The sequence below is a fragment of the Eptatretus burgeri genome, chromosome 7 (genome assembly GCF_056783735.1).
Source record: "Eptatretus burgeri isolate ZD-2024b chromosome 7, Ebu_testis_v1, whole genome shotgun sequence".
NCBI lineage: Eukaryota > Metazoa > Chordata > Myxini > Myxiniformes > Myxinidae > Eptatretus > Eptatretus burgeri.
This window is the reverse complement of record NC_140967.1, coordinates 92,037,717-92,063,629: the sequence shown is the minus strand read 5'-3', so window position 1 is coordinate 92,063,629 and position 25,913 is coordinate 92,037,717. Positions and strand designations below refer to the sequence as shown.

The 25,913-nt window shown below is 46.1% G+C and overlaps 2 protein-coding genes across 5 annotated transcripts in view; one reads left to right on the top strand and one right to left on the bottom strand.

Annotated features, from left to right (window-relative positions):
• Positions 1-146: 146 nt before the first annotated feature.
• On the top strand, positions 147-13,501 carry NIPSNAP3A (nipsnap homolog 3A). 4 transcript variants are annotated; one of them, XM_085889592.1, is made up of 6 exons: positions 147-436; positions 3,068-3,275; positions 4,173-4,331; positions 5,830-5,979; positions 12,117-12,203; positions 13,120-13,501. In XM_085889592.1, exons 1-6 carry the CDS (start codon positions 380-382, stop codon positions 13,194-13,196), a joined length of 738 nt encoding a protein of 245 aa, XP_085745718.1. In that variant the 5' UTR covers positions 147-379; the 3' UTR covers positions 13,197-13,501. The 4 variants fall into 4 exon arrangements, with proteins under 4 accessions (XP_085745718.1, XP_085745717.1, XP_085745720.1 ...); XM_085889591.1 differs by having other exon boundaries at positions 5,800-5,979; XM_085889594.1 differs by lacking the exon at positions 12,117-12,203.
• LOC147023793 (sharpin-like) overlaps positions 13,311-25,913 on the bottom strand; it is a 74,121-nt gene continuing 61,518 nt past the window's right edge. The window contains exons 7-9 of the mRNA XM_085889595.1: positions 15,516-15,556; positions 13,720-13,857; positions 13,311-13,628 (exon numbers count right to left, since the gene is read on the bottom strand). Coding sequence (XP_085745721.1) covers positions 13,596-13,628; positions 13,720-13,857; positions 15,516-15,556 — 212 coding nt within the window. The 3' untranslated portion in view covers positions 13,311-13,595. The remainder of the gene's footprint in view (positions 13,629-13,719; positions 13,858-15,515; positions 15,557-25,913) is intronic.

The following is a 25,913-nucleotide window of genomic DNA, read 5'->3' as shown; positions in this document are numbered from 1 at the left end:
TTCCTCATTTGAAACAGCGGTGTTCTTCTTCCTCATTTGAAACAGCGGTGTTCTTCTTCCTCATTTGAAACAGCGGTGTTCTTCTTCCTCATTTGAAACAGCGGTGTTCTTCTTCCTCATTTGAAACAGCGGTGTTCTTCTTCCTCATTTTAAACAGCGGTGTTCTTCTTCCTCATTTTAAACAGCCGTGTTCTTCTTCCTCTTCATTCATTCTTTCTTATACTTCTTCTTCTTCTTCTTCGAAGAACAACGCTTCGGTCAGAAACGTGAGGGAATAATTATATCTGCGCAAAGGATTGTGGTGATCGGTTTATCCGACCGTGGGGAAAAAAAAAACCCACAAACATTTGCTCAGCAAGCAGAAGGAAACGCAACAGCGATGATTCCAACAGCGTCCAGGGTCATTAAGCAATGGAGGAACCTGGCTGGATGTCTGGTACGTAATACAAACACACGTTGTTTACATAAACGCTGAGGACCTTTTAAAGTTCGAACTTGCATGTTTGGTGAAGATTGTGTTTAAAAAAAAAAAAAACAATTGTTCGTTTGTCAAAGCAACCACGGTGATAATATGGCATAATCGAAGTATCATCCTCGTTATTGCACTTTGTCCTTTGGCTGTTGTTGGACGGGTAACGTCCAATCAAGTACGTATCAATAAGTGTATCAAGTACTTTACAGTCAGCCGTGCCGGTGTCCTCCTTCTTTCAAGGTTGCTCAAGCGCTTGCTTGGCTGCACGTCATTGATTTTTCTCGGTGAGGCAAAATCATTGGCAATTGGTCTTCTACATGGAGCATCTTTAAAAAAAAAAATAATAATAATAATTTCGATGCAAGAAAGGTCCATATATTCTCACTTGGTCCCTCCCTCCATGCGGGCTTCTCGGGGGGGGGGGAGCTTGAGTCACTGGAGCTCCTGGGCCTATCAGCGATAACCTGCCCTTGGGCAGATCCGGTGGCACGACATATCTGTGGCCTTCTAATGTTGAAGCCCTCTGCGTTGTGGGAAATCTCACGTCACAAAGCTGAATCTCAGTCTGGTTCCTGCTCATCATCGGCAACTTGGTGGCCTTGCGGTGTTTTTTTTTTTTTTTTTTTAACCTGCTCCACTCTGGACCCAGAACACTGTCCTGTCCTCTCACCTTTCCACCGAGCTCAACCTTTGCCCTTCCAAGTCACACACGTTCTGCCAGAAACCCTTTCCTTGTCCGTTGCTCCCCTCCTGAAGTCTAAACCCGACACTCACCCCCAATATCTGGAGCTCTTCCCTTTCAGAATTCAAGTCTGCTGCGAACTGTCACCTGGTGATCTCTTCCCATTCCACAACTGAGTTTTTACGACACCTGCTCTTCCATGAGCCTCGATACCTGGATAAAAAAAAAGAAAAAAAAGTGACCATGCACCTCCAATATAATCGTTTCATGTTTTCCAAACACTTGCATCTGAAGCTGATGGATTTGGAGAATTTATGCTTTTACTTGTGCTGTCTGGACCAGCCATTTCTTTTGTACACTCGAACACTTGTATTGATTTTGGCATGCACACCATGACTTCAAACATACACGTTAATATGGTGCCACTAAAACACTTGTGAGGGGCTGTACACAAAACACCTGACTTTTTATTGACACCCCCACCGAGAGAGGAGGGAACGATGCACATTTCCTGCGTTTCTCTACAGATCGCTCCGACCAGCAATGAATCTTGACTCGCTATCACTGGCCTTGTCTGAGATTAGCTACCTTGTGGATAATCTGACGAAGAAGAACTGCAAGGCAAGCCAGCTTGAGATCGCTCATGAAAGTTGGCCTCAAGTCCAGCGGAGGCCTCAGACCGCAGTTGTTATTTTGTTGTTGTTTCAAACCTACCCAAAATGTCTCCGACTATGGCTGTGGGTAGTTTGTGGTGAGGATGTTGAAGGTCGTGGAGAGATTCACTTACCTTGGCAGTGATATTCATGTCTCTGTCGGCTGTGTCAGAGGTCAATAGACGTCTGGGTCGGGCCTGGGGAGTCATGGATTCACTTGATAATGGAGTGTGCCGCTGCCGGTACCTGTGCGGGAGGACGAAAGTCCGAGTCTTCAGGTCCTTGGTGCTTCCGATCTTGTTCTATGGATGCAAGACTTGAACTCCGACCAAGGTTCTGAGACAGATTCTTAATACCTTTGGTACCAGGTCTCTTTGGAGAATCCGTGGCTATCGCTGGTCGGATTTTGTGTCCAACGAGCGGTTGTTACCTGCATAGTCCGTGAGCGTCAGCTGCGGCTGTATGGACATGTGGCTCCTTTTCCTGACACTGATCCTGCTCACCAGATTCTCTCAGCGAGGGAGTCTCGTGAGTGGAGGAGGCCAATGGGCCAACCACGTGCATCGTGGTTGCAGCAGGTTGACCATCATCTCAAAGAGATGGGGATGGGCCTGGCATCTGCCTGGGGGATGGCCAGACGGAGGCCCCTGGAGTACCGGCGGAAAGTGGACGCAGCGACGTGCTGCTCTGGCGCATGCTCCCATACCTGACCTGACCCCACCGCTCCGTGACGCTCTGCCTGACCCCTACCCCCAAAAAAGGAAAGATACGTCACTCTGTGAAAGAGAGCAATGTTGCTTTTTAAAAATGTCGATCAGCTTCCATTTTGCAAGTTTTTTTATTATTGTGGCATCTGACAGCTCAATCAATTGGTTGGTTGGTGTTAGCCTTCAGCTCCCTCCACATTTTACAAACATCCTGCCTTATTAGTTTTGGGAATGCCTGCTCGTAGCTTTGAAGTAATGTTTTAAATAGCACCGCCACCATTTCAGGTTGAATTAAACCGAAAGCGAGGTTGTTCTAAATTGACCTCTCATGGTGAATGGAAATCGAAGATGGCTGCGTCCATGAAGATGGTGTCACCCCTCCCCCCCCACAGCACTCCGTGATGGTCTAGGTCTCTAGGAAACCCCCCAAAGCATCACATATTTTGTGTGGGGGTATATGAAGTGTGAGGGAAGAACAAGTTTTCTTGAGGGGCCCACAGGGAAGAGGGGAACAATGATTTTGAGGATCACGGTATGTCATTTGTTCCTCCAGGGCTGGCGTGGTCTTTCAACAGGAGCACAACAGCAACAAACAACGTTTTACGAGCTACGCAGATATGGCATCAAGCCAGATAAGTTTTCCGAGTTTCTTCAAACTACGGAAGAAAATATTCACCTGCGCACGGCCCACTCGCCCCTGCTTGGTTACTGGACCGTGGAACACGGAGAACTAAACCAAGTTGTTCACATTTGGCCATACGGTATGTGAAACGCCGTGCCGTTTGTCCAAAAAAAATGTACGTAATAGAAGGACTTGATAAAGATAAATTTGTTGAATTCCATTTGTAATAATAAGCGTACAGTGGCTTAGTGTGTAGGTGTCAAAAAGGTCAGGTAACGTCGTTTTCAAAAATTCTCTTTGCCTGCACTGCAATATAATGCGGCTCGTCCTATTCGTCGTAAACAAAAAAAATTGTTTTTAATGCTTTCTGATTCCAAATTTGTAAACTCGTAGAAAATTTGTTGATTGGACTTGAATATTATTTCATCACCTTGGAAATTTCTGACATCATCAGTTGGTGCACTTGAACGTGACTGGGAGTTTTTGTGGCTCAGAGTTCTCTTGGCCGGGGAACACAAGAGGCCAAACGATCCCGTTTGCTTGCCTTCACTTGTCAATCTTTAATAACCAATCAGACATATTTTCAACTGAGGTTAAGCTTTTGGCCTTGTACTGGATCGTGAATTTCATTTGTGTGGCTGAGGCAGAAGATTGGTTACTCTGCCTCATTACAACCCCGTCCACGTCTCGAATCGAGATAATTGCCTTCAGCTCGCTTCGTTTCCCTTGAATAGGAACCAAATATTTATTTTACTATCGTTGCCGAATGCACTCTTCACTGCAAGGACAAATCCAATCGTATGGATTTTATTTTTATGCCGGGGGGGGGGGGGATTTCACAAAGTTTCCCATGATTTTGTCTGCCATCAACTAACTTTCAATAAATGTGGCTAAAAGTTACAGGAGTAGAGGTGGAAGGATGGATAAATCGAAAGCTTTGGTATTGTTCATTTTGAAGCCAAACTACCATTATTCCCCAATTATTTGTTATTGTGTCGTGTGCATAAAGGTCACACAAGCATGCACCGTTTTGCAGAGAGTTATGCAAAGCGGACAAGCGTACGGACAGCGCTGGCAAAAGACAAGCAATGGATCGACAGATACATCTCGAAGATTCACCCAATGCTTAGCTGGCAACAAAGTCAGGTGACATATCTCGTGCCATGGGCAAACATGCAGTCTCCAGCAGAAGAAGGTAAGGAGGACTGCATCCAGGGGTGTGTGTGTACACACATCAATGTATGTTCTGTTTAAATACCATGCACACACGAAGCGAAAAACGGGGTTAAGCTATTGGTTCACTTTGTCTGTCTGTCGACAAACGTCAGTTTATGATCAAGGAACAACTTGATTAAATTGAATGTCAGATTTTGAACATTAATCGGAAAACAAACCTGTTTAGAAGTACTTTGTCTCTAAATTCGACCCGATCACACATGCACAGAGGAGTGAGATAATTACCTCCACCACCGAAGGTGTAGGAGGTTGTTTTCACCCCTTTGTCTGTTTGTTTGTATGTCTGTGTACAGGATATCTCAAAAAGTTGAAGACTAATCCGGATGAAATTTTGTGGAAAGGTTCGGTGTGTGACAAGGAAGAACCGATTCGATTTTGGTGAAGATCCAGATCCGACACCGAGAATCTTTTTAAGTTCTTCTTCACCATTGAGAGATAGGGCCAAAAATGATATATAGCACAATATCTCAAAAAGTTGTGGACGGATTCGAATGAAACTTGGTGGGCATGTTGGGTGTGTCACAAGGAAGAATCGATTCAATTTTGGTGAAGATCCAAATTCGCATCTGATAATTTTTTCAGTGATTCTTCACCATTGACAGTGCTAAACCGATTTTTGCACGATATCTCAAAAAGTTGTGTACGGATTCAGACGAAACTTGGTGGACAGGTTGGGTGTATCGCAAGGATGAATTGATTTCATTTTGGTGAAGATCCGAATCCGGATCTGGATACGAGAATTATTTAATTCTCGAAGTGATTCTTCACCACCGAGATAGGGCGAAAAATGATATAGAACTGTATAGCATGACATTTCAAAAATGTATTGGGCTCAATATGTTCTCATGGATCAGGCATGATGTAGCGGAGGTTTGCGCTCTACCGAGTGCCCTTCTAGTTTATTTACTCTTTCTGTCTGTCTCGCAATCAAACAAAATTGAAAATCATTCCAAACATGAACTTACTGTTTTTGGGGACACCATAAAGGACATAAAGTACAAGCACGAGAACTAATGTAATGTGTTAAATAAGGTGGTGTGAAAGAAGCTGCATCAATGGTGGTTAAACTTTTGAAAAGTTTTTTTTCTCCAACCTTTAAAATCTTTATTATATTTCAATTGAATTTTATTGACCATTGAAGAACTCAAATCGCCCTTTTTGGCACTTTCAAAACCCTTCCGTTCAGCAGTACTTCGAGAAAACATGACAGCATATTACATTGTCTCGACCAATCAAATTTGCCTCTCATAGACCCCTCCCCTGTCATTTTTCTCAAGACTGCGTGGCGGTAAGTTGTTCTACAAATCCTCCCGTTTTATTTGCGATTTCTGCTTTTGAGTTGTAAAAGTACTGATGATGTACAGAAACATCTGTATAACATACTTTGATGATGGACTGACAAACACGGTGCTTTTATTCTGAACAAGTGCAGCGAGTGGATACATGTGAACCTGCAGGAGTGTATGAGCTCGTGTCCTTCCAAATGAAACCGGGTGGACCAGCGATGTGGGGCAAAACTTTTCAGGCAGCGTTGAACACCCATGCCAACATCGGTTACTGCACTTTGGTCGGTGTCTTTCACGCCGAGTTTGGATCACTCAACCACGGTAAGGCTGAGGTATCTCCTTTAAAATAAATAAATAAATAAATCAATCGATCGTGGTTTTCCTTCATAAAAGCACTTTAGGCAACACTTCGTTGGTTGGTAATAAAAACGACGCAAATTACCTTTGATCGTCAGGTTCTGGTAAAATGTATGACATGACACGACTTGCCTCGACAAGCCTATTAATGTCCACTGCAGGAGCATGTGCTTCCTCGACATGGTCCATTTCTATTCTAGTCCACTGCGTCAGGGTACTCAGATGAATGTTTTTTTTCCAATTTCATCTCTCCATCGAATATTTGGTCTGCCTCTGCTTCTTTCCAGGTCCTTCTGGTCCCTGTTTTGTAATTTATTATCGTCGTCCATCCATTGATAGTTCTTGCTGTGTCCAGCAGTATTCCATTTCAATTTTCTGATCGTTTCTCTTCTCGTCTCTTTGTTATGCCAACACAGCATCTTTGCGCGATGATCAATTTTTACTCTATCCTCTTTACAAGACACCGTTTCACTGCCATGTGTCATTGCTGGGAGATTCCTTTAAGATTTTCCAAATTGTACTCATCCTGCAATGGTATGTGTCTACACTTCCTCAAGGTGATCCAAATCCATTCTGCTGAGATTGTTGGTTTCTTTATTTTTGAATTTCCTTCCTGATGTTTGAGCACAATTTTTGTCAGTCATATCCATTTTTAGGTTGCTCGTCTGATTTATTTTGCTCTTCCGTCGTGGTTTTAAGTTTGGCAGCGTTGTTTGGCCAAATTCCAAAATTCCTGCTCCAACATACATGGGGGCACTGCGTCAGCAGCACAGCTATGCCCCCAGCAAATTGTACTGCCTGCAGCCGCGTGTTTCATGTGAGAGGAGATTGACATCGTGGTTGTTGTTTTTTTTTCTTGAGGGGGGTTACCCATTTTTGCATTGAAGTCACACAGAGTGATGACTGATTTTGCCAAGTTCGGAGAGCAAGTCGCCGATTTACGTTGAGTCTATTTGCATCGTTTCGATAGAACATCGTTAACACATTATGGGACGATACTCAATTTAAGTCTTGCCAGTCTGATTATAAAGTCATTCAAAAATTTTAAGTACAATGCTGTAGTATGCCTTGTGAAATGTTTGAATACAGTAGCGCGCCGTCTGCCAGTATAGAAGCGACGTCATGGTGCCCGCTTGTGGAGAACTGACAACATGGCAAGCGCTCGGTGGATGCCGCATTGCTTTATCTCCCAATCTCACGTGTTTCACCCTGTGCTGAAGTGTACTTAAGTGAAGGTTAAGTTAAGTTGGGGTGACAAAAATTTTTTCCCTGGCAACGCATCCCTCCATTATAACACCATGTAAGTGAGAAAATTGTATCTGGGTAACATCGCTTCGTATAATGTTGTAGTTTTTAGGAACGCATCTCCAAAGTAAATCAACAACTTGCTGCAGTCAGAAATTCTTCCACTTCGTCGCCGTGACTTTTTAAAGATACAAAATCGAGGATTGTTGAATAACAATGTGACAGAGGGCAAAATTGCAATGTATTAACAGTGGGGCAACAGGTAGATGCAAGAACAAGGGAATGAGTGAACAGGATTTTGGTGTTGGTGAGCCCTGGCATTGAATACCGCCGCACAAATTACCTCGTGTAAGTTTCCCATGCACAGAGCGGCTTGGCACCATTTTGGGCGCGGTTTCCTGCGCAGTGATGATGCAGTTCATTCGCCAAGCTCCTAAAAGATCATCTCTTGACACACAGCGAAGTGCCAGAATAAAGAGAGGATTTTCTTTTATTTAATCTTTCCCCTTGTCTGTATGAAGATGTCTCAAAATTAGCTAGAGTTTACCTCACGTTTTTCGCATCACGCGTTAATTTATTCCCATTACAAATATTTGATTTATGTTCATAAAACCCTCATTTATTAAATTTGCTTGTATCTGTCTATTCGTTGTGGGTTCGAGTATAAACCTTTGTGCTTCCGTCTGGTTCATACCTTTGCCACCCTCCATCCCAAGCACGCTATAATCTCCACGAATAACGTGTTCCCCTCCAAGGTAGAACCGTTTGGCTATCCATCCAGGTCGGTGTTGACCGCCCCATCCACGACAACTGGGTCAAGGGTGGGATAATGAACTTCACCCCCTGGACACAATCATATAAATGGAGGTCCAGTATCCAAAGAGCAAATTTTAACCTAAAATTTTTAGATCCTCGTGGAGGATCTCTAAATCTTACTCACGTTGTTCTTGTGGACTTTTTTGTTTCACAGCCTACAGTTTTCATCGAAACTTCCTGAAACTTGGCATACATATGTAAAAACACCCTGCGCAGACAGTAACCATCTCCAATTTTGAAAATTCCTCCGAGAAAAAAAGTTGACGTCAAAATATCTCCGCTAATGGAAATCACCTAAAAAATTATCTCCGAAACTAGGCAAGCTTTTTGAATTCTGTTTGCGGGAATTGAACAGGGCATTAGCAGAGATGAATTACCGCACATATGATACATCACTACGATGTCACATCAATTTTTATGACGTCATTCCTATTTTTTGACATTTTTTGTTTCACAACCCAGAGTTTTCATCGGATCTTCGTGAAACTTGCCATGTATATGCAGAAAGCCCACGCGCAGGCAGTAACCATCTCCGATTTTGGAAATTCTTCCTAGAAAAAAAGTTAACATCATAATATCGCCGCTAATTGAAATCGCCTATACCATTATCTCTGAAACTCGGCAAGCCATTTGAATTTTGTTTGCGGGAATCAAGCCGGGCATTACCACAGATAATTTATCACAAACCTGATACATTACAATGACGTCATATTCGTTTTTATGATGTCATCATTAAGAGGACGAGGATCTGAGCTCATTCGAGCTTGTTTTATACCCTTTGCTATCCTTAATGTGACTGATCTCATGGTCATTACTGAGATTTTTGGAACTATTGGGGAATGAGCTGTTTTTTCAAACTACGACATGTCATATTGGGGGGTTTGGGTATTCCCAAGGAGGCTTTCCCGAGGAGCTCTGTTAGTCTGGTTCCTACTCTTTGACCTCATGCATGGGTGGTCCAGCTGGTTTTGGTACAAAGTGATAATACTGCTGGTATAGCTTTTGGAGACTTTGGAATACACAAACTACAGCATCATGATGAGGTGGAGTTTCATTGCTTTAAAAATGTAATGACATGACTCATGGAAAGCAAAACTAACTAATATAATGGAAATTGTACTGTTCCTGCAAGGTGCGTTGTGTGTTGTGTGTGTTCTCCATAACTCCAAAACCTAGAAGCCTGAAACTTTGCATGCATACTAAGAAAACTCCAAGGAAGTGCATGAATTAATATTGGGTGCTTGGGTTAATCTAAACACCCCTTTTGAGGAATATTAATGGCCTTATTTAATTATCCTTCATCAAGGTGTAATCCTTGGTCACCTCGCTGTCCCTCGCTAGGGTCTTAATTCAACAATGCCTTGAATTGGAACCGGCCACAACAGTTTAACGATAAAGCGTTCAAATTTTTCTTTTTCCACTTTCCTCACCGATATGATTGAATGCCTGATCCACATAGCTACAAATTGCTGTATATATCACTTTTGTAAGTGCTATAGTTTTCAAATTAGGAGCTTGTTGCAATTTCATGCATGGTATGATTCGATTTTACACAATCTCCTCTCACAGACCAATTAAAGTACATAATAAAAATATAATTTCAGTTTGGAGAATCGGATCACGTGGACGAAATAAATGTCAATCTGGAGTGGTCTGAAAATGTTAAGAAATTGGTGATGTTTTGGTTTTTGTGGGGTATGTCCCATTACCAATCAGCTTACTATCGCTGGCCAAGCCAGCTGTTCTTTGTCAACTGTTTCACTGCAGTTCCTCCTTGAGTGCTTAAGCCACTTGGTGAGTGCCCTACAGTTGATAACGGTATTATGCACACAGTTTGTGTCCCGATCGGGAGGTACATTCGGCAGTTTCTGCAAGGGAGAGGTACGTAGACAGCACCCACGGACTTGGTACAAATGGGTAGGTTTGGCTTTGTAAAAGGACTCTCCATGGGGGTGTATGTGTGCATGCATGCTTGGTTGCGTATGCATGGCGCGCAGGCGCATGGACCAAATTCACGCCCAGCCTGTGGTGTGGCGCCACAGTGGTGGTTACGCAGCCGTCTCGCTAACCATGTGCTCTGGCACACGAGGAGCGGACATGCTGCGGCGCCGAAGTCACGTAGTACGTGCCATGCAATGCGGGTGTGGATAATGTTGAGCGGGCCGGTGAAAATCTGTGCACGTGTACGAGTGAAAGGATGAATAGATCACCAGTGCACGTACATGGTTAGCATGGATCACAAGGTTGGAAGAACGCATATGGGGTGAGGGGTGGGGGAAAAGGGCTGTTAAAGACTGACTGTTTTGTTTATAATTTAAAATGGCTTCCCCAGAGTGCAACATGTACAAATCTGATTTAGAGTGAGCCGAGTGGAGGGGGACAAAGGTCACGACATGTACAAGCATGAAGAGGTACGTCGACAGCACACACCGACGTGGTACAAATGGCTAGATTTGGGTTTGTAAAGGGACTCTCTGTGGGGGTGTGCAAGTTTCTTCAACTGTTTCGTTGGAGTGCTTTCTTGGTGATTGCCAAGTTGGTTTAGCTCTTCAAGCTTCAATCTCCACAAGCTTCCAAGGCGATACAATGACTCGGTTTTCCGTGGGGACATCTCCAGTCAGAAAAGCAAAATAAATTAGAGGATTAGAACGGGTTCAAGAGAGAATTGAAAAATGTTTTCGGTGGCTACAAAATACAAAGCAATGAATCCCCACACCACGGCGGCAGAATAGCTGAGAGGTCCGCATGCTTGCTTTAAGTTGTCTATCTTGCGTTTGAATCTCAACCCAACTATAAACTGCATGTTTCACAGGCAGGGTGATTCATGAATGAGTGCCGTCTCTTTGATGGACGTTAATATATATCTCTCTCTCTCTTAATGTTCCCGTCAGCGAAGCAACAGGTTGTATTTGCTTGTATATATAACAGCATCACACCATTGTTTGCTTAAACAAATGTGAGCAGGTACAGCTGAGATGAGATCACATTTGACATAATAAACAACCATTAAGTGGCTTTCGAACACCACACGTTGACTGCTGAGTTTGCTCATATTTGCAAAGCGGCCATCAAAGGGCAACTCTTTCGCCCTGTCTGGATGATCATCGTTCAAGTAATCCTGTTACCCTGAGAGAAAAAAAAATATTTGCTAAGGTCATTGAGGTATGAGTGCATCATCTGAATGGTTTACAAAAATGATGACTCGAACACGACGGTTGTTTGCCAGTACAGGGTGCCATGTAATAAATAAATGCTTCCAAGTGTTCTTTCCTGAGAGTGAAAAGATAAATTTTTGTTGTAAGTGCTTGCAGTATTCTTTCTACAAGAGGACAAACTCTGTATTATGTAAAAAAAATTGGCTAATTTAATTTTAAGCTAAAGCAGATGCAGTAATTTGTGTGTACTATATATATATATATATATACATAAATAATTTATATTCTATACTTGCAGGGATACCCGTGCTCCGAACAGGAATCCCGTGAATGACGGCGGGTCTGAAGGAGTATATGTCACAGTTAATTGTAAAATTGTAGAGGCTGCCACCATGATTATTTTTTTTCATCACCACTATAATATTATATTTTCCCCGCCTTGTTTTATATGCAGAAGCCTCGAGTTCAAAAATGTTAAGATTTATTGCCGCATCAGATAAAAAACCATAATGCCTCAACAATGTGAGGCTGGTTTCATGTCATCATTTGCGACTTAATTAATTCTCATTCTCTAGCAAATTCCGTTGGTCCCATGTCAATCGGCTGAACTTTAAAAATTAACGTTACGCAATCAGGTGATGACGTCATAATTCGGAAACCAGAAGTCGGAAGTACAATTCTTTTACATCGGGACACTCCCGGGTACATGTTCTGTCAGCATGTGAAGTTTGGTAAGGATCAGTCCAGTACTTTTCGTGTGCATAGGTCACAGAGAAACACACACACAGACACACAGACAGACACACTTTCAACTTTTTATATATATATATATATAGATAGTTTGTGCATATTGTGGAGAAACAAATGATCTGCTATTCTGTGCAGTGCATGTGCTTTGGCAACATCCCAGTGCAGACGCCAGAGCCACGGGCAGGCACCTGGCTCACCAGGATGCCCGGGTCGTCGCTGCCGGTACGATTTGCAGCTCCTTGCTGGCACTACCATTACTCGCTTTAACTTCCAACAGTCATTAAAAAAAAAATAATAATAAATTGTACTAGCTCTGCATTCCTTTGGTTGCAAGTTTAAATCCAACTTTATACATGTACAAGTTATTTTTAAATATTGTTATATTTTTGAAGGCTGGCCGGATATACTTGAAGTACATGCAATCACCTGAGTTGTCTCGTCTGGGTTTGAATATTGGCCCAGCTACAAACTGCCACGCTGGTGTTCCTCAGGCAGAATGAGGTATCAATGTGTGTGCCCTCCCATCTGTTGGCATTACTGTATTGGTGGACATTAAATATCCAACGGTGTCCTCCGTGAAGAGTCTGCGAGTTATTGTCAGCATCCTGAATCAATTCAAATTTCTTGCTAATGTTCTTAGTCGAATGTCACGTTGGCCCAGTGGGTTCGAAAAAGACCTGGGCCAAAAAAAACTTTCCCCAACCAACATCAAAGGTGGAAATAATTGTGACCACCATTATTTTGTTTTTTTTCAACAGAGACAGAGTGCCACAATAATTCCCTGGGGATCAAATGCCACCAGTTTTTCCTCAACCTTGTCATTTCGGTCACATTTTATCACAGGTAATGGTTAAAGCAAAGTGACCGTTGCATTGAAAACGGCAGCAAAATCGTTTTGTTTTTACAAGAAAACCCAGGCACAAATAAAGTTGCCGATCCAAATTCACAACAAAAAGCTTTTGTCAAGCCGAACTGTGACTTACAAAAACAGCTACTCCAAAATGAAACTCAAAAACTGTTGTCCTCACTGCTTATATAGGAGTAGCAAGGAGACTGCCCATAGTCTCAACATTTAACCTCATTTTTAAATGGCAGATAACAACATGCCACAAATGACTGTTTCCCTCTTGACGTGCAGTGCGTGAGAGCATGAAGTACATCGAGAGTCAGAGCAACAAGCTGCTCATACCCACGTCCTTCTCTCCCATGAAATAAGATGGGATACATGCACGCATGTGCATGCGCGTGACCACCAGATTGCTGAACTTTGAGTGAGAGCAACCTTCAACTTCCTCGAATGGCTTCTTGCAGTTAAGCAGTTGACTCGGGTTTAACAAGATATTTCTTTACTTATAACCTGATGAAACATCAATGCCCATGAAGGTGGAGCTGAGTTTTTTTTTTCCCATTTGTTTTGAAATGTTGATTCATTTGAGTTTGAAAGAAAAAAAACATTTTCAAAGCAGTACGTGTGAACATTTGATGGAAATAAAGGATGCGCTTTGGCATGTCGAAAAACATGAGAACCGTGTGACTTGTGTGGCGGTTTAAACGATGGAGCATCGTGTAGGATCGCCGCACACATTGCATGTTCCTTGAACCAAAGCCTCGTATTCACACCGATTTACCTTCATCATTTGACGGTAACTGCAAAGAAAGACAAAAAGTTTGACCACATTGCCGTTTACGTACACCCATACTACACAAGTGCATGGGTTGCCGGAAGCAACATACATACCGCAGTTGGATGTGCAGCCTCTTCAGCATCGAGACTACGCGGCAAGAGCACGTTGCTCAACCTGTCTTTTCTGCAGATGGTGCAGCTTGGCCGTGATGGTTCATTCACAAAAGTGCACGCGTGACAGGACCAGCTGCTCTGCAAAGTAAATGCATGCAAGTGAGTTTCATGATTAAATTATCTTGACTAATCACCAATTCACAACCCTTTTTTTGAACTTCGAACACGACTCTTATACATGCATGATGTATTGCGCAGACTAGACTAGTCTGTGCAGACTAGTCTGTTAATTTCAGCTGATTTGATGTTCTCGCTTGCAAGGAACTTGATGATGCACCTCTTTTCCACAGCACACGTGACCATTTTGGCTGCCATCTTGGTTTTTACCCAGGGTGCTGAGTCCACGTCAATGTCGAATCGTCCTTCCATGACCTTCATATTTGTGTAACAATCACCTCTTTTATAATAGTTTGCAAAGAACAAAAATCACTTTGCCAAAAAACAAAGAGTAAATGATAAAGCGTGTCGAGCATATTTTTAGAAAGACGTCTCCCCTGCACCAGTGTTCTGCATCCCACCTCCTCTCAACCAACCCCCCCCCCCTTTCCATTACTGAACCTTTCCCATCATTATCTCTTCAAATATAAAATTCCTTCTCAAGTTAACAGCCAATCATCACGGTCCACAAGCACAATGTCAATGCAAGGACATGAGACATGTTGCAAACATGTCCATATATAGACATCTGGCAGACTTGAGGCTATTAGATGAGCTGGCCAGTACACCCATAGATCACTATTTGTCCGTGGTGTCGAGTTTTCCTGGCTCACCAGACAATAGGCATGCATCATCAATCACCATCCTTCAGGTTGTGTCAGCCAATGGGCGCATGCCATGGATGGTGCGATGGGCCCTGTGGTATGTTATAGAAGAGCGCATAGGTATGTGGTGTGGTTCACGGTTCTTGCTGGTCGTTAGAAACCCTGATTGCTGCTCGGGTTCATGACAAGGCACGGTCACTGCTGCATACGTGGTTGGTACCGGCACACAAAGACAAGCCATGCACCAAAGGAGGACCCAAGGTGGACGTCTTATGGCCGTCGTGGTTCCAGGGGTGGGTTGTTTTTTTTCATTTGTTGTTATTGCTAGTGATCGCAACCTCCTTCTTCTTCCCCTTTTCCTCCCTGTAACAAATCCCCGTTTTTGATGAAACCTTGTGCGGTCGTCAGGAGCGGGCCCCATAGAGTTTAGCAAAATTGGCTTATTAACCCGTTGGAGGGGCAGATTAGGATCTCCTCCAAATCGCATCAAACGCGGATCGCTCGCAAAGCTTCACTCGGCTCTTCCTGTTGACAGATTCGCCACAGTCAAGTCTGAAGATGCCAATTCGTGCTAAATTAACCTGGTAGACGTGGAGATATTTTTATTCCATATGCTGGGCGGCATGACGGTTGTTGAAGATGCGCGACCGTTACAGTATTATTTGTGGCCTTGACATTCTATAAGCACATGACATTCTAGGAGGTCAAAATATATATTTTTATTTGTGCATGTAACAAATAGAATGCCTCCAAATGCTAAATTTAAAGTTTTATATTGAAATCTCATTCTGTGATGAGGGAAGATTCTTGAACTTTTGAATTTTCACTTAGATGAAGAATTCAATTTTATACCCCACCATCTCAGATCATGCTGGACATGACTGTATTGCATCATTTATCTATTATGTCTCCATTCATTTAGTCAAAGTATTTTTTGTATCTGCAGTCACTACATTATAAACTTTTTGGTCTTACCTTCGGTAGTGATTCTTCTTCTATCCCTTCTTGAATTCTTCCTGGAAAAAAAAAATCAAACGCTACATTATTGATGATGCAGTTTATCATGCTCGCAGTAACTAAAGCTCAAGCAAAGTCGATGGCGCACCATCGCAAAATCCCCACCTTAACCCGAGTTGAAAGATGGCAAAAAGTTCCACCAGGAGTGACCTGATATCAAATTTTTAGTTAAAAGAAATAAATCTTGTTTTGACCCCTGTGACCCCAACTCCACATTCCATGAGACATGAACCGAGGATCAAATCTTTAAAATTGTTAAATATTACATGCGCCTCCCAATGTTGATTGAATATATAAAGATTCATTTTTTAAAAGTTTTACAGTGTGCCTGTAATTGCATTTTATTTTTGTTATTTTGACCCTGCCCAAGGGGTGGGAGGGTATAAAGGATACTGCTTTTTTTTTTGTTATTTTGACCCTGCCCAAGGGGTGGGAGGGTATAAATGATACTGCTTTCTCACCTTCTTTCCATGTGGTGATCATAACTACCAAGTTTGAATTTCTGCACAACCATTTAGAAGGAGATGTCATGAGACAGACAGACACAAAGCCGATTAAAATATCCCCCCCCCCCATTTTTTTTTTTTTAGCATGAAAATAATTACAATTACTACTGTAATACATATATTTTTATATTCAATGTCTCGAATCTGGCTGCAACACGCACAGACTAAAAATTAAGTTCCGAGCAAAGCCCATCTTTGGTTCCGCAGGACTTCTCATGGCCTACAAAAGCATTTACTTGAAGCGAAATGTGGGGAATTGAACCCAAGTCAGACATAGAATCTGTCTCTTTCTCTCCGTAAATGGTTACCAATTTACATTCAATAAACGTATCAAAAAGGGAAGATACTAAATTAACATGCCAATAACTCAAATCGGCTGTTAACTATGTGCAACGTGGGAGCACCAACAAGAATATAACAATGTTTTCCACTGATTTATTAGTTCCAGATCCACACCTTAACGCTTATCTTTGACTTAAAAATCACAAATTACGACTCAATGTTTCCTCGGAACCGATTATAATGTAAAAATAAGTTTCGTTTTACAACTAAGCCTCGTGTTGGCTTAGTGGTAAAGTTGGCTGGCTTGGGATCTCAGGGTCCTGAGTTTGAGCACTGTTGGCTGCTGAATTAACACCATGTGGGGTTGACTGAGCTTGTCACCCTTCCGAGGTCAGAGAAACGAGTACCAGTGTACTGGTATCGGGGCACAGCATCAGTGGCATAGTCACACCCCAACAAAATGATAGCGACCTGACAGCCAAGCTGCCATACGCAAGAAGAAGAAGTTTTACAACAGTTGTCGTATTTCCATTAAAAATGACTATTGCTGGAAGCTGTTAAGTTAAGCATTCATTCTGATCACTCGTTCTTAATTAACTTTCGTGATTTAGCTACTTCCACAATGCAACCACAGTCCACGTCATCAAATACATGAAGGTTATATTCATTATGTACGTGCGCACGTTTGATGCACCCCAGCTTGTGCTTGCAGTCTGCAAGCATGCCCCACTAGTGTACTGTATCTTGTCATGGAAATGACTTCTTGGGGCTAAGAATGTATTGATTAGAAGAGTTATTTCCTTTCGTTCATGTTTTAGCATAATTGTGAGGTAAGATGAACTGAAGAAGGAATATGCGTCAAATTGTAGAGAAAGAATGTCGTCTTACCTCCCAATATTTGTCAAAAACAGCTTTTTCCCCCAAATCCCAATAACTGAATTTTATCACCTGTAAATCTGTCTCATGTCCTCGATAAAGATGGCAGCCTTACAGGCCAAGTGGGAAGCAAGTTTTGGCGCTCTTACCAGGTCTCAAACTTTCTGGAAGGACTGATAAGTTTTGGTGTGGAGCCTTAGCTTGAATGGCCAAAGAGGGCAGAACAGGCAGGACTTGGTGAGGTCACAGGGCAGGATGTCAGGCAAGGTTATAAATGGACTGGTGGACAGTACATACACTCAGTTGAGTTCAGTCACAAATCTAGGAGTTCAGAGCGAAACGGATGCGTGACTGACCGAACGAGGGCATGGGGAAAGCACCGATCGGCTGTGCCCCCAGCAGCGAGTCGAGTTAACACCCATTATTAAATCCACCTTCTAACCTGTGAAAATGACAACTCTGATTTAATCTTGATCAGGATTCTGGTGCCCGATCAGCCATGCCAAATTGAGCTTGGTATATGAGTGAATAGGTCCTTAATCTTGCTCAGAGCATCTTGACTGTCTGGTTGATGTGATCTGTATAACTATATATATTTCTAACTGCTCATTCACTCATACAAATATTTAGTACTTTCTAGGTCAGGTATGGGAGCATATGCCAGAGCAGCGCGTTACTGCGTCCAGTACTTTTGAGGTGGGCTGGAAAGCTGAAATTTTGCATACTGATGTAACTCAAAGCTCCATTCAAAATAAGAAAACCGAAAATAAACAAATATCAATTTGTAGAGCTTCGCTCCTGCTCATGGAGAGTCGCATGACCAAATACATGATCCTGAATGAGCATGATCACTCGCAGGTGTTTCTAGGTTTTATGGGGGTATGAACAAATAAGTGTGTATGGGTTATTTATTTATTTATTTAATTTTTTTTTTACCGATTCTTCACCATTGAGAGATGCAGCCAAAAACGATATCTAGCATGATATTTCAAAAAGTTGTGGAAGAGTTATGAAAAAAAAAAAAAAAACGATTGACAAGTTGGTTCAGTAATACCAAGCCAATTAGAGTTTGGTTCCGATTCAGATGCGACCCATCAGTGGGATACAAAACGTAAACTGTTCAACCTGGTGAAGTTATGTGCTCTACCAAGTGTTCCAGTTATATCTGCAAGCATGCCGCGTCTGCGTCTGCGAACACACACACACATACTAAATGACAGGGGAGTGAGAGCTCAAAACATAACATTGAAACAGAGGGGATGAAGCAGTAAGACAAAAGAAAAAAAAGAAAAAACAAATACACCCGTGCGGGAGTGACGGTCATTTCTGCGAGAAAAAAAATTGTCATTTTCGCATTATTTGCCAACTTTGAAGTCGCGTGACACGAAAGCGAATATCGAAAATCCGGCATGACCAAATTTAGACATTGTCCCATAGATTCATATGCTGCAATCAAATTCAAGATCGCTTGAGAAATGGCGGAGGAGATAAAATTTGAAAATCGTCATTTTCGCAACTTCAAAGGCCTCGTGACCTTGACCGTCACCTTGACCTTCGGTGACCTTGAAAGTCATCGTGTACGTCTCATCGACCTCTATCAGGATCACTAATGACCATATCTCCCGCTTCAACTTCATTGTGAACGGACGGACGGACGGATCGAAGGACGTCGACACCCATATTATTAGGTCATGCTCAAAGAGATGACCTAAAATGGAATGAGTTGATACAACACAGTAAGCAGGGATATATGTACAGTACAACAGAGGAGGACAATAAATAAACTCAGGTCATATAAGCAAAGAGATTCATCTTACAAACAGCAACAGTTGAGTTTAGGAGAATATTCAGCAAGACCAAAGAAGGTCATGAGTATTGCATGAGATAGTGAAGGCTCACAATCCTAAAAAAAGTAAAAAGGAGCATGTCGCCAGAAAGACTCAAGGTCGAGATTCCACATATGAGAAAGGAGGGGGAAGAAGGAATGGGGTTAGAATCAGTTTATATATATTGTTGCGGATTCACGCCCGCCAGCGTGCGAACGGCCACGTAACTCGAATCGCGGCACGTCGCCCACCGGACGGACAATCCAGTCGTGACCCTCTCGGACTAACGCCGGGAACCAGTCACGGGTGGACCTTTTGGTCTCACCGCGATCGAGCCAATCGGCCCCCGCGTGGGATAGGGTTGCTCGCCAAATTCGACCTACCTAAGTACCCACACGGAGGGTAGACCGGGCGATCGCACCTCGCCGCAGGTCGACTTCGGACACGGGCCACTTAAGCGACCCGTTCCGTACTATCGGGATAACCGAGCGGTGTTATTCGTCGGCCTCGACGGTTCGATTAATTATCGGGCGTCTTAGCCCACGACCAACCCTTTACGTGAAGCAAGATGGGGATTCAAAGAAAGAAATGACGAAGCGAAGCGGGAAAACAGTTCAATAATAAGCACATTTATTTCGCGATGAACGGAAAGCACACATATACAATTCCACCAAAAGCACATGGAAAAGAAGAAGACAAAAAGCAAATGCAACAATGCAGATCTATCCGACTACCGGGCACTCGGCAACACTTATACAATTTTACTTCACAGACGGCGCCGACAACACATATTCCCAAAGCAAAAGAAAAGAGAACCACCCTCCAGGATGAGGGGGGTAGGCGGGCCTGGGGCCCAGACCGTGTCGGGCCTACCCGTCTGATGATGAGACGCGAAGTGGCGGTGGTGCCTCAACTCCGCGGGCCTCGCGGACAGTGTCTGGTAGGGGGTGGGAAGGGGGCCCCCTTTTGTCGCACTATCTCAGCGCAGGGGGAAACAGGAGGGGGTTGCTGATGCTCGGGGAAAGGAGGATTTCACAAAATCTCGGGTCCCGCGACGAGCGTCTCCACCACGACCTCGGTCGCGCCGCCGGCCTTTCCCTCCGCAGTTCCCCGAATCTGACGCGAGCACCCCCTCAACCGCCTTCGCCGCCGCCGCCTCTCCACAGCTCCGTCCTCTTCACTCCGACTCCGCGAACTCCCAACTGCCCCTCGACTGACGAACGCAGTCGTTTTTATAAGCCCCGTGGCTTCGCTCTTTCATCTTTGACCATCTGCCTCCGACCTTTCACCTCGCTCCCCATTGGCCCGAGGAAAAGTGGGCGTGAATGCTTTTTGATCCATGAATTTGCATATAGCGACCGCCCTCCAACGCCCTGGAGGCGGGGCCAAACCGCCCCTCGCTCACCGATTGGACGGAACAAAAGTGGGCGTGAGTCGTTTTTGATCCGTTTTTCTGCGGTAAGTCCGCGATGCTTTTGAACACGCTGCTCGGTGCGCGCCCTACACGAGTCCAGCATCGGTGCCCACGAGTGGCGCGAGATGACGGTGATGCGATGGTGGCGAGTTGTGACGGTAAAGGTCGTGGCGGTTGTGGTGAAGCGGCGTTGTGGTTGGTGGTGGTAATAATGGCGGTTGGTCCAAAATAAAGATAGTAAAAGAAAAACGGCTATCCTGAAGAGTCGCAGCCCTCATGAATGACATTTATTCCCTCTAGACAACGGGTTTGGGCCTAACTACACATATACTTACCGAGATATCTCACCTAAGGGACCTGAATAGTGGTTTGAGAATTTGGTCAACCACAACACTACCCCCTCTCCTTTTTACAGACTCGTCCCGAGTCGTCAAATTTTCGTGTGCCATCATGTGTAGTTTTCCCCTAGTACATTTTACCTACGGATCCCTGAGTGCGACATTCATGGTATTCGTGTCCCCAAAATAAATAACCTAAGGGCTGAGTAACTACCTAAACAAACTCACTCACACGGACGACTTAAATAAAATTGCCGGCGCTAAGACATACATGCTGGGGGCGCACTCATATTTACAGTACATCTTACCTTAACTTACAAATTTTACACTAAACCATGGCCCAGGATCAATGAACTCTGCAAAAGAAAAGCAGTTAGCAGGGAGCCAGGCTGCTCGCATGCAGTCTCTGGCTCAAAACAATGCAGGTGACAGGGAACGTGGCTGGCTGCTCACACGCAGTCCAAGGCCTTCCTTTTTGAACTGAACGCAGTGAACTACAACGGTGCATGGGCTGCACAAACGCAGTCTCCGTGCCAGCTCAAGTGGCACACGCAATGAACACATCGAATGGATGGATGAACACAAACACGGTGCACGGGCCGCCACTGCAGGCCCGTGTTGTAGCTGCCAACAGGGCAGTTCTTGCAGCTTGCAAACTGTTGCTTTCTGATCCTGGCGCACATGGAAATGAACAGAGGGGGGGGGGGGGCAGAGCAAAATTGAACGGGGCTGGTGAACATGGGCAGTGGGCATGGCATGGCAAAGGCAGTAGGCAAACACAGCCCGCAGAAGAAGGCCGCTGCAGGCAAACACAGCCGGCAGATTAACTGGCCGGCACAGGCCTTGAAGAAAAACAGCCAGCAGATGAAGTGGCCGGCAGAGGCCTTGCAGCACAGCAGCTGCAGACGATCCAGCCGGCACAGGCCTCACAGCAAAACAACAGCTGCCGATGAAGTTGGCCGGCCTGCGCCTTGAAGCAAAACACGGCCAGCCGATGAAGTTGGCCAGCCTTTGCCGTTCAGTGGAGGTTGGTGGAGGGAGTGCGGTGGTGCTGGCCACTTGGAAGGCGGGCTCGGACCTACCTACCTGTCTCCCTCCCACCCTATCGCCTTTGCCTGTCACTGTCTATACCCACTCCCTTAATTTGTCAAACCCCAATTTAGCCCCAACTTATTTATTTATTTATTTTTACTTCCCCACTATAAATCGTCCCCTAACCCCCTTTATCGTCCTTGTTCGGCTAACCTATCCTGTCACCTGGCCTACTCCCAACCCCTACGTTCCCTTCCCGGAGGGGAACAAGGGAGAGCTAGCGTCCTGTGTCGAGGCCCAACGAAGCCTCAGGATGGCCTCCCCAGAGTTCGGCGATCTAACCCAAAGTGGGTCCAGCGGCCCACAACGAGAGCGAGGGGATGGATGGTGCGGAGGGGTACACTTCCTAATCTACCCTAACCATTTAACTGTTAAACTACCCCGGGGCTTTCAACAAGCGCTTCTCGCTTAAACTATTGGTTCTAACAACCCAGATTCCCGTCGCCTGTGTTGGTGTCCTCACAATTTCGGGCCTCGCCCCCCAATTTTCTCTCCGTGCCCTCACACGGTCTCATGGCTGGGACACGTGGCTCCCTTTGGCAGGCACGACCCTCTGCCGATTCTCCGACGATGGCACCCCCGGGCACTACACTGCCTCCGAGCCTACCAGCTCCCTAACACCGGGGAGTGCCCCCCATGGCACCTCCCCTGAAACGCACACGTGGCAGGCTGGCTTCCCAGGCCCCTTTCCGAGGGTCACCCGTGCCCACAACACTGCCCATGCGGCTAATGGCGCCCCGGGCCCCCGCACCAAGCAGGCGCACCCGTGCCCACTATGCTATCCCGGCCCCCCATGGGCGCTTGGCCTACCACGGCCGACTAGCCTGGTGCCCGGGGTACCCACTCAGCGATACTCACCTTTCGCAGCCACGCTCCCAAGCCCGTCAACAGGGCTCCTGCACCCCTCCAAACGGGTTTCGAGCCTACTTCCCCACCAACAGCAAAACGACCTCCATTTTTCAATTAAACTAACCCCCTAACTCACTTTATACTGACCCCGGGGTCCCTTGGGCGGGAGTCACTCCTCCCCCCAATCACTCATCGCACCATGCATTCCCCATTCGCTCCACTCACACAGACCCGCTGGCCTCACTCACTCATCATGTGCTCACCTCACAACTCTTCAACACACACACCGCTGAACTCTGCCATCCTTCTAACTACCTCCCCTAACTAACTCGTGCTCCCACGTCGTCCCTTAAACTAGTAGCACGTTCCTTTTAACACTACGTAGCTAAACTACGTCCCCGCTACACATCCACAAGTCTGTCACTGTCTCAAATGTCCCAAAATAACTTTTATTTCCCCACCTAAAGCTCATCTAAATCCCTCTAACTAATCCATTCCACGGGCCCCATGAGGACTTACCGCTGCCCCATGGAGCCGGTCTAGCTAAACTAACCCTTCCCCCTAACTAGTTTCCATCCTGTGCCCAGGGTCAAGGGGGTCTTCCACCCCTTGCCCAGGAATCCTGTGCACCCGAAAGTGAGGCTTGCTTTTTTTTTTTTTTCATGCGCAGCACCAGCGCGGCAACTCGCGCACTTTGCACCTGCCCGTGAAGTCATACAGCTGCACGTGTTCCTCGTCCCTCCTTGGACGGTACCATCCGGCAGGGATACCCCTCCTGCCGCATTCCAACCCCACGTGCAGCCATGACGTCACCGTGCGCAAAAAAAAAAAACACAAGCCCCACGTCTCGAGGGGTTCCCCACGTGAACACATGTGCTTTGCCCGTTGGAGCTTAACACACACGATCGCGTGGAGAACCCGTCCGGTCCAAATCCGTAATCCTATCTAAACTTTGTCCGTCCGCGGGATCGGCAAATCCACCGCGTGCGTTTCCGGACCGGGACTTCACTCTCGCAAGCGAGCACGTGGGGGCCTCGTGCGTTGCACAGCACGGACCTCGTGCTCGCGGCTGGGCGAACCCAGCACGGTCCCCGAAACAACTACAGCCGCTACTCGGCTTCCTTTCCTCACATGTCGCCGTCGTCGCCATTCGACCCACGCACACCTGCGTGTTACGACGCTCACAGTCCATTCCATCACATTCACCCCGGGAGACGCGGCTGCGTGCTCCCGCATGCCAACCGACATCTCCCTCACATACCGCTCTCTCACACACACGGTCTCCCTCGCATAAACCATACCACTCACACGTGGTGCTCCATTCATACAAACCACTCCACTCACACCCGCGGGGGAACTCACCCGCGGTGCCTCACTCACACACCATGCCTCACTCACACACACGGGGGCACTCACCCGCGGTGCCTCATCCACACACCGTCCCTCACTCACACACGCGGGGGCACTCACCCGCGGTTCCTCATCCACACTGGCCGTTTCATCCACACATACGGCCTCACTCACACACGGTGCCTCACCCACACACGCGGGGGCACTCACCCGCGGTGCCCCATCCACACTCCGTGCCTCACTCACACACGCGGGGGCACTCACCCGCGGTGCCTCACTCATAATGGCCGTTTCATCCACACACACGGCCTCTTCCACACACGGTGCCTCATCCACACACGGCGTGCTGGGAAGCACGTACTCCGGCACCATCGCCACCACACCACTCACACACGGGGTCGCTTCCACACACGGGGACGCACTCACACCTTGCACCACACACACAGGGACAACTACACTGTGGATTTGTGTCCCCACAAGGGTCTCCGGGGCCTCTATACCCGCCAAGCTCTCCGTGCACCCGTTCGCAGCACTCCTCCTCTCGTCCTCGCAAAGCACGACCGAACTCACCTGGTCGTGACTCGCCTCAAGGGGGCATACTCCCTCCCCTCGTTCCTGGAGGAGGCCATCCAGCTGCTCGCACTGGGCCTCCACCCAGTCCACCAGCTCACCCCCATTGTCCTCCACTACCTCCGTGTGTGTGTGTGCGTCACTTACCCCGTCTTCATCGTGTAGTCTTCCCTCTATCGTTCCTATCTCCTGTGTCTCTGCCAACTCAGTCACCTCTTCACTCTTTACCTCCCTTGTCTCAACTATTATTTCCGTCTCCGTCACCCCAATTAGTTTGTCCCTCTCGGTCACCGTCGATTCTTCTGTCACGACCCTCGCCCAACACGCCCCCCGAATTATTTTTTTACCCGCCTCCACCGCGGGCCTGTCAGCCGCTGCACCCCCACCCAGCTCGTTCGTTCCTACACGTGGAGTCGCCATTTTAAGCTCCCGGCTAACGGCCTTCATGCCCGCCTGCAGGCATCGGCCCATGTTCTGCGTCTCCCCCCGGAGCTTTTTCGTTTCTTCCTTCATGTTTGTTTCCATTTTAGTTTTCATGCGTTTTATTTCGTTTGTGAATGTATCCATTTTTTCGTTCATGCCTTTCATTTCGTTTGTCATTGCCGCCAGCATGGCGCATAGCTGGGCCATGTCGGGTGCGCTTGAGTGAGCCGTTTCGGCAGGGGTTGGGGAAGGGTTTTGGTGGAGAGGGGGAGGGGAGGTGTCATACACCGCGGCCGCTGCCGCACCCATTTCGGGCTCTGGGTTCAGTTGGGCGAGTTCGTTTTCCTGTACTATTAACATTTCCTGCACGGGGATTTCATCCTGGACCATGGATTCTACATTACTACACATATACATTTCTAATACCCCCGGCTCCCGCTCGCCTTGAGACGCCATCTTGCTTCTCTTAAAGGGTTAATTTAGCTCGCTCGTAATTTGGAGGGAATCGGGGGTCGCTCCTCTCACCCCTGGACCGATTCCCGTGAATTTAATTGGAGACAGGAGAGCCCGTTTTCCCGTTCTCCGTTACCAGTGCCGTGAGGAGGGCGATGAGTTTATATCGCACGACCTGACACCAGTGTTGCGAATTCGCGCCCGCCGGCGTGCGAACGGCCACGTAACTCGAATCGCGGCACGTCGCCCACCGTACGGACAATCCAGTCGTGACCCTCTCGGACTAACGCCGGGAACCAGTCACGGGTGGACCTTTTGGTCTCACCGCGATCGAGCCAATCGGCCCCCGTGTGGGATAGGGTTGCTCGCCAAATTAG